Source organism: Pomacea canaliculata, linkage group LG13, assembly GCF_003073045.1.
Source record: "Pomacea canaliculata isolate SZHN2017 linkage group LG13, ASM307304v1, whole genome shotgun sequence".
Taxonomy (NCBI): Eukaryota; Metazoa; Mollusca; class Gastropoda; order Architaenioglossa; family Ampullariidae; genus Pomacea; species Pomacea canaliculata.
Window position 1 is genome coordinate 20,619,027 of NC_037602.1, and position 12,117 is coordinate 20,631,143.

At 42.9% G+C, this 12,117-nt stretch overlaps 1 protein-coding gene across 1 annotated transcript in view; it reads left to right on the forward strand.

Annotated features, from left to right (window-relative positions):
- Positions 1-4,757: 4,757 nt before the first annotated feature.
- LOC112554314 (acetylcholine receptor subunit alpha-like 2) overlaps positions 4,758-12,117 on the forward strand; it is a 31,933-nt gene continuing 24,573 nt past the window's right edge. Inside the window, 2 exon segments of the mRNA XM_025222048.1 lie at positions 4,758-6,409; positions 11,791-11,835. Coding sequence (XP_025077833.1) covers positions 6,164-6,409; positions 11,791-11,835 — 291 coding nt within the window. The 5' untranslated portion in view covers positions 4,758-6,163.

Sequence of the window (12,117 nt, forward strand, 5' to 3'; positions counted from 1 at the left end):
CACTACTCGGGTAGCTGTCGGGTGTGTAAGAACTACACCTCTTTTGCTTTCCTTGCTTCGGCAATACCTTTGCGAATAGCAACGATAATTAGTCCGGTTGTACTTATGTACCTTTGTAGTTTCAGGTTCATTCCATTGATTGTTTTTCTTTCTTCGTATCATAGGGTTACCGATGCGAACAACATTTCATCATTTCCTTCTAAATATATTTTACTACATCACGAAAATTTTTTTGTGCAAAATTTTTCATCAAATCGCTGCTTATCCTTTCATCTTCATTTCCTTTCTTTATCTCAGAAGAAAACATTTAGTTTATGAATCTCATAGAATTAATGAGTCAGGGTGCACGCGTAGTAAGCCCTAATGAATAATCTAAATAATTCTATTTATTTTGAGTAAATTTTTCAGCTTGAAGAGAAACGTGAGGTGACCAGCACATAAAACGGAATTTTTTCTTATAAATAATATTTTAAAAACTGTCATCGGCGTTCTCTTCTAATCACAAATTGCTTGTCCTATTTTATTCAGATAAATATTTGTGATTCTGGGGCAGCTTTTGCGACATGTTTGAGTTTTAATGTATTTCGTCTACGACGGTTTCTGGGCTCCAGAGTAGGTGGAGGGCAGTTAGTCATCATCCAAAACCAACCTACCTTTGCAGACGCCAGTTTCCGGATGAATCTTTAATGTATTCCATACCAATCAAAAAGAGGTCAACATTCTAAACAGGCTTCCTTTGGGAAAAATTCCGAATTTGCTCCAGAAAAAAAGGGCGAGTGAGTGAATGAATGAAGAATTGAGAATAAATGAGAGTAAATGAGAGAACAGAGTGAAAAATAATTGGTCTTCCTGTGTCCCTGCGCCTCTGACACATGTTAGGTGAACAGAAGACGGGAGTACAACAAGGGCGGAGAGGAAGGGAGAGTTAGATGAAAGTAAGATGAGTGAATGAATATGAGATGTGAGTAAGATGAGAGAGAAACAAATGTAGGGTGAGAGTGGGAGGAGAGTGATGATGAGTATGAGATGAGTGGGATGAATGTGAGATGACAGTGAGGATGAGTGAGATGAGAACGATATTGAAGTGATAGAGAGAGTGACAGAGATGGACGCTGAATTTGTTATAATCATTAGAAAAAGGTCAGAATGGCAACAGGTGTATGGACATATGTCGAGAGAAAGTACATGGAGGGATATCTGAGACAGCTGTTAGTATTTTTCACTGTTCATCAACAGAAGCTCTGTCTAGGGGGTTATTCCAGGACATAAAGAAAGAATCGAGAGGCTGAACCCTCACACCAGAGCTCACGATCCTCCCTGACATGGTGGCAAGAGACTTCCTGTTGGCTAATATAATATGTCCTGTATAAATACACTGTATCTTCCTCAGTTACATCCCCCCTAACGTCCTTAGTTACATCCTCTCTAACATCCTCAAATGTTTCCTTCCAAGCCTCCGTTTGGGGATGCCCTGAGTTTCACAGTGTAAACGAAGAGCCATGAGGAATAATTCAGACAGACATTGCAGCACTGAGGGGGAAGGAGTTGAAATCTCCTGCAGCTATCAACTGGGGAGGAGGACTGGGAGGGAGCAGTGGTGTCAGGAGAGGAACTAGTTCCTGGGTCGGACTTCCCCTCCCTTGGACGACTGACAAGACCACTCGGTGACGGCGGAGCAACTTGCGGTGAACATCAACATCGTCTTGACCGCCGGACAAGGAGTTTGATGCCATTCTATTATATTTTGTTGCTATGGAGACTGGTATTCCATGCTCGGATTGCATCATGTATCATTCCGCTGTCTCGATGCCCCTGTACGGTAGACTGTAATCACCATAAAACCAAATGTTTGGAAGCTTTTGGTGTAAAGTTCGTCCTTCTTATCATCTCTCCTTTCTGTCGTCTTCTTTTTCTGTACACTTCACGCGATGATGGTAAAACTCTTGTCACCATGACATTGAGAATCCGAAGGTTGTGGGTTCAGATCTCACTTCCCGAGCATGCCATTTTTCCCTGGATATTGCCATGTTTACAGGGTTTTGATAGATCAGCCGTAGTAGTCCTTTCCAGGTCGACAACCAACAAAGATACACCGGCAATCAGGCATTCCTCTAAATGTCAACAATCAACAAAATATACAATGCTGCCTTCTTCACTGTTTGTAAATATCAGGATCTTTCAAGTCTTTCAAGGAAAAGAGTATGGATGAAGAGAGAGAAGGAGGGACATGGTTGCACTCAGTACGATACTCGGTAGGTTGGTGTCAAGGGGGCTGATGGGGCTGATGAGGATGCTGCTCTCACCGCCTGGGGAGAGGGGTGTACACGTGTTCTCTAAAGACCCCACCTATACCTTCCCCACCACACATACACACCTCTGACCTCTTACCCCGATTTCATCAGTGACGTACGTGCTGACAGGCGGGATAACTCGCAGACATGGACTGATGAGTGATTGCCCATTACTTGCTGAACTTTGTGAAGGTGTATCTCGCATCATCTTACCTGATGAATTCTCAATATTCGGGGCTTAATTAACATCGGTTCTGCCCTCGTGTCTCTCGGAGAGTTTATTCGTGATCGCTGGCTATGTTGCTGAGGTCGGTGATGTAACATCGAGTAAATCTCTTTGGCCGCTCATCCGCGCTTGAATTCTCTGTATCCAGTCTTTCAACAAAAGAAAATAATTATGGTAGGAAACTGCCATGTTGTGGGGTGTATGTGCTGATCGTGAGCTGAATTGAGTGTTGAGGTAAATTAGCAAGTTCACCAGATACAAACAAGTCTACCAGGTGCAGAACCAAGTCTTAAATACTTTACTGCATTGCAACAGGCTCCCTGTCTTGTCCTCAACTTCTTTACCTGACAAAACTTATACCTGTCATACCATCTCCAATCTTTTTCCTTACATACACTTGTTGGTTTTCGGCTGTAAATATTTCTCCTTCATATCATCGTTTCTATTCAATTCTATTTATCTAATTGTGTCTGCTATGAAATTCATTGGCTAGAGTGTTGTCTAGACATGTATTAATTAACCTGCTATCAGGAAATGTAATACACAATGTTATTCAAAATCTTTGATTTTTCAATGCGAAACTATTATATCAAAATATATCAGAGAAATTTAATTTAATTTATTGATCCAACTATATACCTCAGTTTTTTAGAGTTTCACAAAATTCGCCAAATAAGACAAATATTGATATTTTTCTCTCAAGAAGCTGATGTTTGTATTAGTGCTGTCCCGGCTGGACTGTTCCTATTCCACTTGTTGAGCTTCCAACAGCCTCCTCGACAAGCTTGAGAGGGAACAACACGATGCTGATGGCATTGTCTTACATCAGCGCAAATCTCTCGGTGTGACCACCTCCCCATGGCCTGTCTGTGACCCCCATTCATTACAAGATGGCCTCACTTCGCCTCCAAAGTATCTGAGTTACTAAGGTCTTGTCAGTCTGGTCGATCTGTCCATCCTGTTCATGCCAGCCTCCTGCATGTGACGTATCAGATGGAATAAGCTCAGCCGCCCATCTTGTTCTCTGGCTCCAGTGTCCAGGATGCTTGCCTCCATCACTTCCTACCTCCCTCGGTGCTTTCAAGTCTGACCTTTACCCTTCTTTTACAGCGGCTGTCTCTTCTCTCATATTGTCTGCTCTTAGAGGCATGTGTGTCTGGGTTGTTGTTGTTGTTGTTGTTGTTGTTGTTGTTGTTGTTGTTGTTGTTGTTGTTGTTAACTCGATTGCTTATGTCGAGGGGCATTGGGATTGCTGTTGATAGGGAAATGAGCTATAGGAATGCTTTATCATTATTGCAGTTGAATCAGAACATTACCTAAACCAACGAATATGTTACGTTTCCTCTTACTGTCTTAGGTTATATCAGGTTTTGTATTCAGACTCTGAAGGTCTAAGGACCGACAATGTGTACAACTTTTCCAAACTTACCATTCTGAACTTCAAAAATAATCCACAGCATCGTAAACTTTGTGTTCTAGTTTGTCGCCGTCTTTGTCAGTTTACTCAAACATCTACTATTTTAAGCATCAAACATTTAAGATGTCGGACATAAGGAGAATAACGCGGTAAGAAATGTTGTCTGCAGGAAATGCGATGGGTTGTCGGTGTTACCACACTGATTGTGACAAATAACCAGAATAACTTCTCCTGTCACTCAGAACAAACAAATCCGGTGTCGTCTGTCACTGCAGTACTCACAACTCTCCACTTGTACCCTCTGTTCCATGCTATCCATTTCCATGTCTGGGTTTAGTCGCACCGGATCTTGTTCACTGTCCGAACGACCTTTACCCCAACCCCCAACCCTCCCCGCCCACATTCCCCCTCCGTCTGTACGTGCAGATATGTACTTTGCAATAAGAAGTAAACAGTTTTTCCATGATTTTTGGAGTACTGGTCTTGGGTTGGGTTTACAACAAACCGCGATGTGAAGGTTGACGTGGACTGTCAACTAGATTATCTTTCAAAATAGAAAATGTTTGAGCTGATTGTTGGCATCCAGCTACTGCCTAGATAGACACTGGGCATCTGACTCTTGCTACCTTTGCCCTCTACAGACGATCCCTTTCTTGTGTCTGTGTTCTTCACATTAATCAGCCTGTTGCACAACATTATTTTTATTACTAACATCGCCTGTTACATTTTTACATTATGTAGCCTGCAAAATTTTTTTCCTAATATGTAGTCTGCTGTACAACAATGGTTTAGGAAGTATCACTATCTCACTGAATTTTAAATTTAAATTTCACGCTGAGTTCTATAAGAATTCTCAGCAACCTCTAAATAAAAACTTTATACTGAAAATGTTGCTGTATCGAGATTCTGCTGACAAATGTACATATGCTAAGAAAATTAATTGTTAACAAATAATTTAGCACTCTTTCGCTTATAAGTTGAGGCATCTTAAACTTTTGGACCACAAAAACCCATGTTTCGTCCGTTTTTCTCGAGCCTAGTTCTGTCAGGGTTCTTATTCTCTTCCTCTCTCATTCTCTCCTTTGGTCCTTTTTTGATCTCTGTTCCTCCCACCCTCCCTTCCCGATCTTCCTTTTTTCGTTGCCACTCTCATTAAATCCCGTTTCCTCGTACTCGTCTCTCTATTCTTTCTCTCTTTTTTAGACCACATTGTCATATTCGCCTTTTTCTCTCCTTTTTTGCTGTCTCCCTGTCATTTCGGTTCGAAGGGAGGGCTCAGAGCCTTCCTGAAGATAAGGAGAAGACTAGAAAGAAAACTGCATGACTAAAATTCAGAACGGCCTCGGAAGTCTGATGTGCATTAAAGAATAAATCCTCTCTGATATGTGAACATCAAAACCTCGTGACACCAGTTCCATTTTAGTTGACAGCATTCATCATCAACTTTTCTGCCTGCGTGCGCGAGTTCTTGGTGTAAAGATGCAGGCACGCAGACAAACCGAAACACGAATGGATGAAAAAGACAAAAGAATGAAATGTTCACATTTTTTGTTAGAGTTTTTTTCTTTAAAACATTGTAGCGAGTTTAACATTATTTTTAGTTTCCGATCGAGTGAACTGTCTGGTGTATTATATTTAAGGCCATCGAGCGAACTTTGGAGAATATTTTTGAAATATTTTTGTGGGAGCAGAACGTGCATGTGAGTTGGGTTTCTTCTGATACCGAGGCAACAGTTTTATTTCGGTCTGCAGTATCGTCAGGTGTTATATATACCTCAGGGGATGTAGTAAATAAGTATCTAGGACTGAAAGTTTTATTAAGTATGAGAGTGAGACCCCTACTTCCTGGCCCCCACACTTCTCGAAGCCTTTCGGGTAACTGTGTGTGTTTAGTTCTGAGAGATCCGCGGAAATATGTTCACACTCTGACACGCACGAACACGCGCACGCATGTGAATATGCTATGGAATATATTCTTTGTGATGTAGGAATTTAAATTGTATCTAGGCAACAACAGGATTGGCATTAAACAGTGAGACGGTTTCTCGTACAAGTGACAAGTGTCTTACTCGCAGTGTGAGAACACAAGCGCCACGATTCTTCTGGAAGGACATTCTTACTCAGTAACAATTGTGAGATGCCAGGTGCAAAGCCTAGAAATAGTTCCTGGCAGTCAGGGATTCACCAGCATCTTCAGAACTCCATTCCGAGCAGGACACGCAGACTGTAATGGCGGCCGGTACTTCCGGTAACGGATTCGTGATGTCAGCGCCACCTCTTGGAGGACGATGCTACTGTCTGGGGCTGTGTCTTCTCCTCAGTCTTCCTCTCTTCCTGTCTGCTGCCAAGACGGACGAGCAGAAGCTGATGGACGCCGTGCTGCACGACTACAACACAGCCTCCCGCCCAGTCTACAACGCCTCCAAGAAGGTCACGGTCAAGTTTGGCCTGACCCTGACACAGATTTCCGACATGGTAAGTGGGTCATGTCTTGCCTTGTGCCTCCTTTTGGTTGTGTTCTAGGGATGGTTTTGTTTCTGTCTGTTCTCACTAGCAGATTCGCTCGCGTCCGGACAGCGCCGTCCACGGGACCGACCACAGGAGATTCCAGACGAACAGCGACTGATAGACAAGCTGTTAGATGGCTACCATATGTATTCCCGCCCAGTCTTCAACGCCTCAGAAAAGGTGGTGGTTAAATTCGGACTGACCCTTGTTCAGATCTCCGACATGGTAAGACCACTGCACTCGTCCACCCTGGACTGTTCCCCGACAGTCGCTGCCACTACGGTATTCTTTTCTTTGAGTTGTTTCTTCTTCCTTGACGACCCTTCTTCCAAGATATTTTCCTCTTCCTATTTATATTTAGTTTATATTTGTTGACCTTTCTCTACAGGTAAGTATACAGAGCAACATTCAGTTTGTATATTTTATGACGAATGTACATTTTAGCGATGGACAGAGAGGTCAACATCAACAAAATGTCCTGCGAGCCTGTGTTTGGATTCGATACATAAGTGTCTGCTAATGTGTCGGCGACAGCTTTCAAGTCCAGCTTCAGCCATTAACCTTTAACCTTTCGTTCTTTGATAAAACTGGTTATGAACTGTAACCATTGTACGCTCCAGTGACCGCGCTGTGGATGGGTGTGGTGAGCAGAAAAGTGTTTGAACAAGATATCCTTTCACTGCCTTGTGGCTCACCCTTCACATTCATTTGCGATCATCCATTAGTTCTCATCGTTTCTTCTTGATGTTACTCGTGACGTAAACAGCTATCAGCCCTCGCACGTGCACAGATACACAGGCATGCGCACACGCGCGAGCTCACATACAGACAAGCAAGTCAGATAGGTACACACAGAAATACCATGTACACCCAGACACGTATGAACACACACGTGTGTTTATGCATAGACACATGCAGACAAACATTCTCGCTCAAAAGAATAACAGAAGAATAGAAGGAAAAACAAAATCGAGACAGAGACAGAGAGAAGCGTATTCACCCCAAAGAGCTACATCTATGGACGAATAAAGTCATTAACTCAAAATATTGCAGTCAGTAATGAACGGATTGCGATCCAGACAATCATTCTGTATGGGTATGTGAGCAAAGACAAATTTCTGTCCTCCTGGGCAGACAATAAAGTCTGTTTTGATTTTGATTTGATTTGATTTGATTCAGTTCGCAATCGCCGATAAGAGCCAGCTCCTGGGCAAACACAGGATGCGAACCGCTGCAAACTCCATTTCTTGCCAGTCGTTATTGTCTTCTCGGGTTTAAAAAAACCGGCAAGTGATTAGCGACGATGGTGCCGCCCACACTGCGATCGCCATTAACGACCTTATCAACGACCACAAACATCTGAAGGTGGCAATCAGTGTAATTCTATCGGTTTGAGACGAAATGATGGCGGATCACTGAATAGCAACATTATTATTTTATTTTCTTCTTGTCACATCACCAGCTGTTTAAATGGAGGTTTGTGCGCGGGTCTCACACCGCAGGCTGCAAAAAGGTTGCTGTTGTTGTAAATTCTTGAACGCACTGGAACTGTGGGGAGATCGTCGACAGATGTAGTGAACTGAACTGAGGAATGTATTGTAGTGAATTGTTCCCATCCTATTGATGGATGCAGTAAACTGGGATGAGGCGAGGGGTGGTGACAACTAGGAATTGTGAACTGTGAACAGATGCCACATGCAGAGAAAGAACAGCGTGCGCGAGACGGGATCTGAACCCAGGACATCCAATCCTCATTGCATTGGTGACATGTTAACTGTTGTGCAGCAAACTGAAGCATATCCTGTTGATAGATGTCTTTGAACCTGAAGCAGATATTGTTCATAGATGTAGTGTACAGACCATGTAGATATAACTGAGCTGTTCACTAATGAAGTTAACATGGACTGAAACCATTCGACATTCGTCACCAAAGGTCGTTATTCTGTAAATAAAAATAACAACCATGCCATGCCGTGTGAATGAAGCTTCCTGTCGATTTTACACACACACACATAAAACAGATCGTTGCCAATGGTTACACTTTATTCCCAGTGTGTGGTTATTGAACATAATAGCAAAGCAAACTTTTTGGCACAAGAGAATTATTTTACAATCGGATCCTGCCTCTCCCAATTACCACAGTACTTCAGCTCTGGTGTGCTACAAGTTTGACAACTGAAATTACCGGAGATTTTTTTCCAGCTGGTTTTTTTGTGAAAAATAAGAACATTTGTAAAATTCCTGTTTGTTTGTTCATCGTGTTTAGCTTCCGTTAACAACCTTAAATTTTTCATGAACTATTTTTAATGTTTTGCGTTCAATTTGTCTGTGAATGTTTGTTTGTATGTCTTGGTGTGCTTTTTATGTGGGAATACAAGTAGAATATTTTCATTTGTAAACACTTGTGTTTGTGTGTGGGAGTATGTTTGTGAGTGTTGGACTATGTTGATGTTTTGTGTGTTCATGTGGATATTTTTGTATGAGTATTTTGTGTGCGGTTGTGTGTGTGTGAGAGAGAGAGAAAAACAAAAAAAGAAAGAATACCTTTTTTCGTGAAAATGTACTTGCGAGCAATCCTGTCCTTTTCCTTTCAGAGATAAACAGATAACATTACTCATTCATTTACTTGTTCTTTCGCTCATTCATTCTTTCATTTAATTGTCCTTTTATCTGTCTCGATCTTCCATCCTCTAAATCTGCGTCTGCTTGGCCACCCTGAAACCTCATTTTCTGTGTGTTGGCGGCCGCCCAGCGAGCCCACCCCACAATACGCCATCGAGCGGTGTCAGCTGGGATAAGCTGGAGACAACTCGTGTTTTCGTGAATCGAATCCCGAAATTCCAGACATTAACTATGTCATTTATTTCCTCGCGCGGCGCCTTCCATCAGCGGCGACCACCCACAAGCCGTCTGCCACACTTCTACCTTCGCTCTCCACAGAACCACGCGAGGGCTGCCAAAGGATTTGTCAATCGTTTTCCTTCCTAGACATCCGCTCAGTCTTTTCTCAACAGTTCAGATTGCAAATGATTTCCACGGCTACACCGATGGATTTTCATGCAACGGGGTTTGTGGCCGTTAAATGACTAGCAGTCTACCATTTCTCTCTAATGATTGGGTGAAACGTAGTGCAAGATACTAGTTCCCTAAATCTTGGTCAATACAACCATTTCTTTCCCCGAGATACACGCCTACAAACGTCACCATAGTAGAAGGCCAAACGCGTGATGTCACTTTTGTATACAGATACTCCTAATCGACACGTAGTCCCAGCTCTCCCATTGGCTGAGGCCTGCACAGTTGTGACGTCTGCGTTGTCTGACTACTCTTTCGTCTCCTGTGAAACCGTGTACGTCAGATTGTACGTCACAGCCACCATCATACCTGATGGACCTTTCAGCTCGTTACTCAGACTGTACGTCACAAACACCACCTGATGGCCCTCTCAGCGCGTGTACGTCTGAACATACGTCACAGCCACGTGACGTACCTCGTTATCCCAAGCGACAGAGACTTGTAACTGCGGGAAAGGAGCGTCAGAAGGATAGACGAAAATAAATGCATGGGAGGAGGAGGAAGAAACGAATATAGCAATCACCCTCGATAATGTGATCGTCCAGACCGTTAATGGCTGGTGGTAGATGTCGGAGAGTCGTTTAGATGATGCGGCAACCACCGAGCTGTCAGGGATCACTCGTGGCGCTCGCCGCCATGATGCTGTAATTATGCGAATTTCCTGCTCGTCTCCATCTGCTAAACATGGCAGCTACCCCCCTAATGCAAAACAGCGAGCACGAGGAGGGGAGAAAGGAGGCGACATTCTCTGAGCTTGATTACCTGCCCTCGTTCTCCCTCAGCATATTAAATTAAAGATGAAAGTCTTCGGGGTATTTCTAGCTAATTTGTTCTGAAAGAAAAGTAATTGTCAAACATCGAATGAGATCACAGCTGGAAGATCTGCTAAATCATCATTTAAACATAAAAGGAGGCAGCGCTAAACACAGGCGCATACAGCTGACATTCACGTCGAGCCTGTAGACCAAACCTGTCTCACCGATAACTCCTACCTTCAGCCTCTATCCTCCCCCGATGAACTGGGACTTCAGCCCATACAGGGCCCCACAAATTGTGACCAATCGTGGTTATTTACAACTAATTAAGACCATCTTCTCACGTGCACGCGACATGTTATTGGCGAGGGGAGCCGGTGGGAGGCAAGTGTTAAACACGCTTCATCAATCACTGCGGTAGTCGAACACACTCTCGATCCTCCCGAGTAATTTCCTGCTGCAGCAATCTCTCTATCCACACAAAAACCGGGGCTGCCGGGACCTGCAACTACAGCAACCTGGACCCAAAGAATCCTGAAAGTACAGGTACCTGCAACCACCGGAAGTTGCGGCTAGAAATTCTGCCACGAATTAAATAAGTCTCGTCATTAACAGTTTTTTTTTTGTTTTTTGTTTTTTTTTTTTTTTTGCTTCACCATTAGAACACCTGCGTGGAACATTTCGGTTTATTTAAAGCTACTTTCGAGAGATAATTTTTTGTACCTGAAACCCCAGTTCCATGCCATGAGAAGGTGTGCGGGAGTTCCAATGTAGCGGTGAGACAATTATTCACAGAGAAATGGCGGACTACTTAACATGAAGAGTATTTATTTCTTTGAATAAACATCGTTTTGTCTTTCTCTGTCTTCCTTTCAAACAGTACAAATACACACATACCATACACGCTCGCAAACAGTACAGGCATTGAATAATTTACTGACAGGGGAAATCAGTTTTTCGAAGCTGAAAGATTTGCTGGCATGCAAAAGGTTGCTAGGATCTTGCAGGCCGTTAATAACAGCCCTCCACATGTAATTCAATCTCAGCAATTCTACAACGGCCACCAGGCCAGCAACGTCTGGTCGCAAAGATCATTTCAACGATGTGTTCAGCCGCTACTTTCAAATTTAAAAAGTGAAATTAGTTTAGCAGAGACGGAATTGAAAACTGGCCATTTGCCGTGATTACAACTTATCTTACTTTCTCCTTTCTTCTGGCCATCTTGGCAACGGATGAACCGTTTTGAAAGTGTCGTCCACATGAGCGAATTTTTGCTGATGTTATAAGTTGCATGTCTCCCCATCTTTTTCTCTCTTTCTGTGTGTGTGGGAAAATATATATATACATATGTACACGTGTTTAAATTTTTATAAATGCGCAAGAATGATGTACGAACATATTTACGAACATCGTGCATGCCCACACACACACACAAAGCTTATAAAGTGTTGTTAATATGACTAGAGCCACCCTGGGTACACAAGAAGCTACAGAGATGCCTTGTCTTTCTGTGGGCAGGACGAGGTCAACCAAGTCCTGACCATCAACGTCTGGCTGGAGCAGGTAGGACATGAATGTCTGGTGTGTGTTGTCAGCTTGTGATGTCATCTTATGACATGTTGTATGCAATGTCATCTTGTGACATGTTGCTGTGTGATGCCATCTTGTGACATGTTGCCATGTAATGTCATCTTGTGACATGTTGTTATGTCATGTCATATTGTGACATGTTGCTATGTCATCTTCTGACATGTTGCTATGTAATGCCATCTGATGATATGTTGCTATGTAATGTCATCTTCTGACATGTTCTGCTCCCATACAGCGAGGTAATGTTTGCTGTTT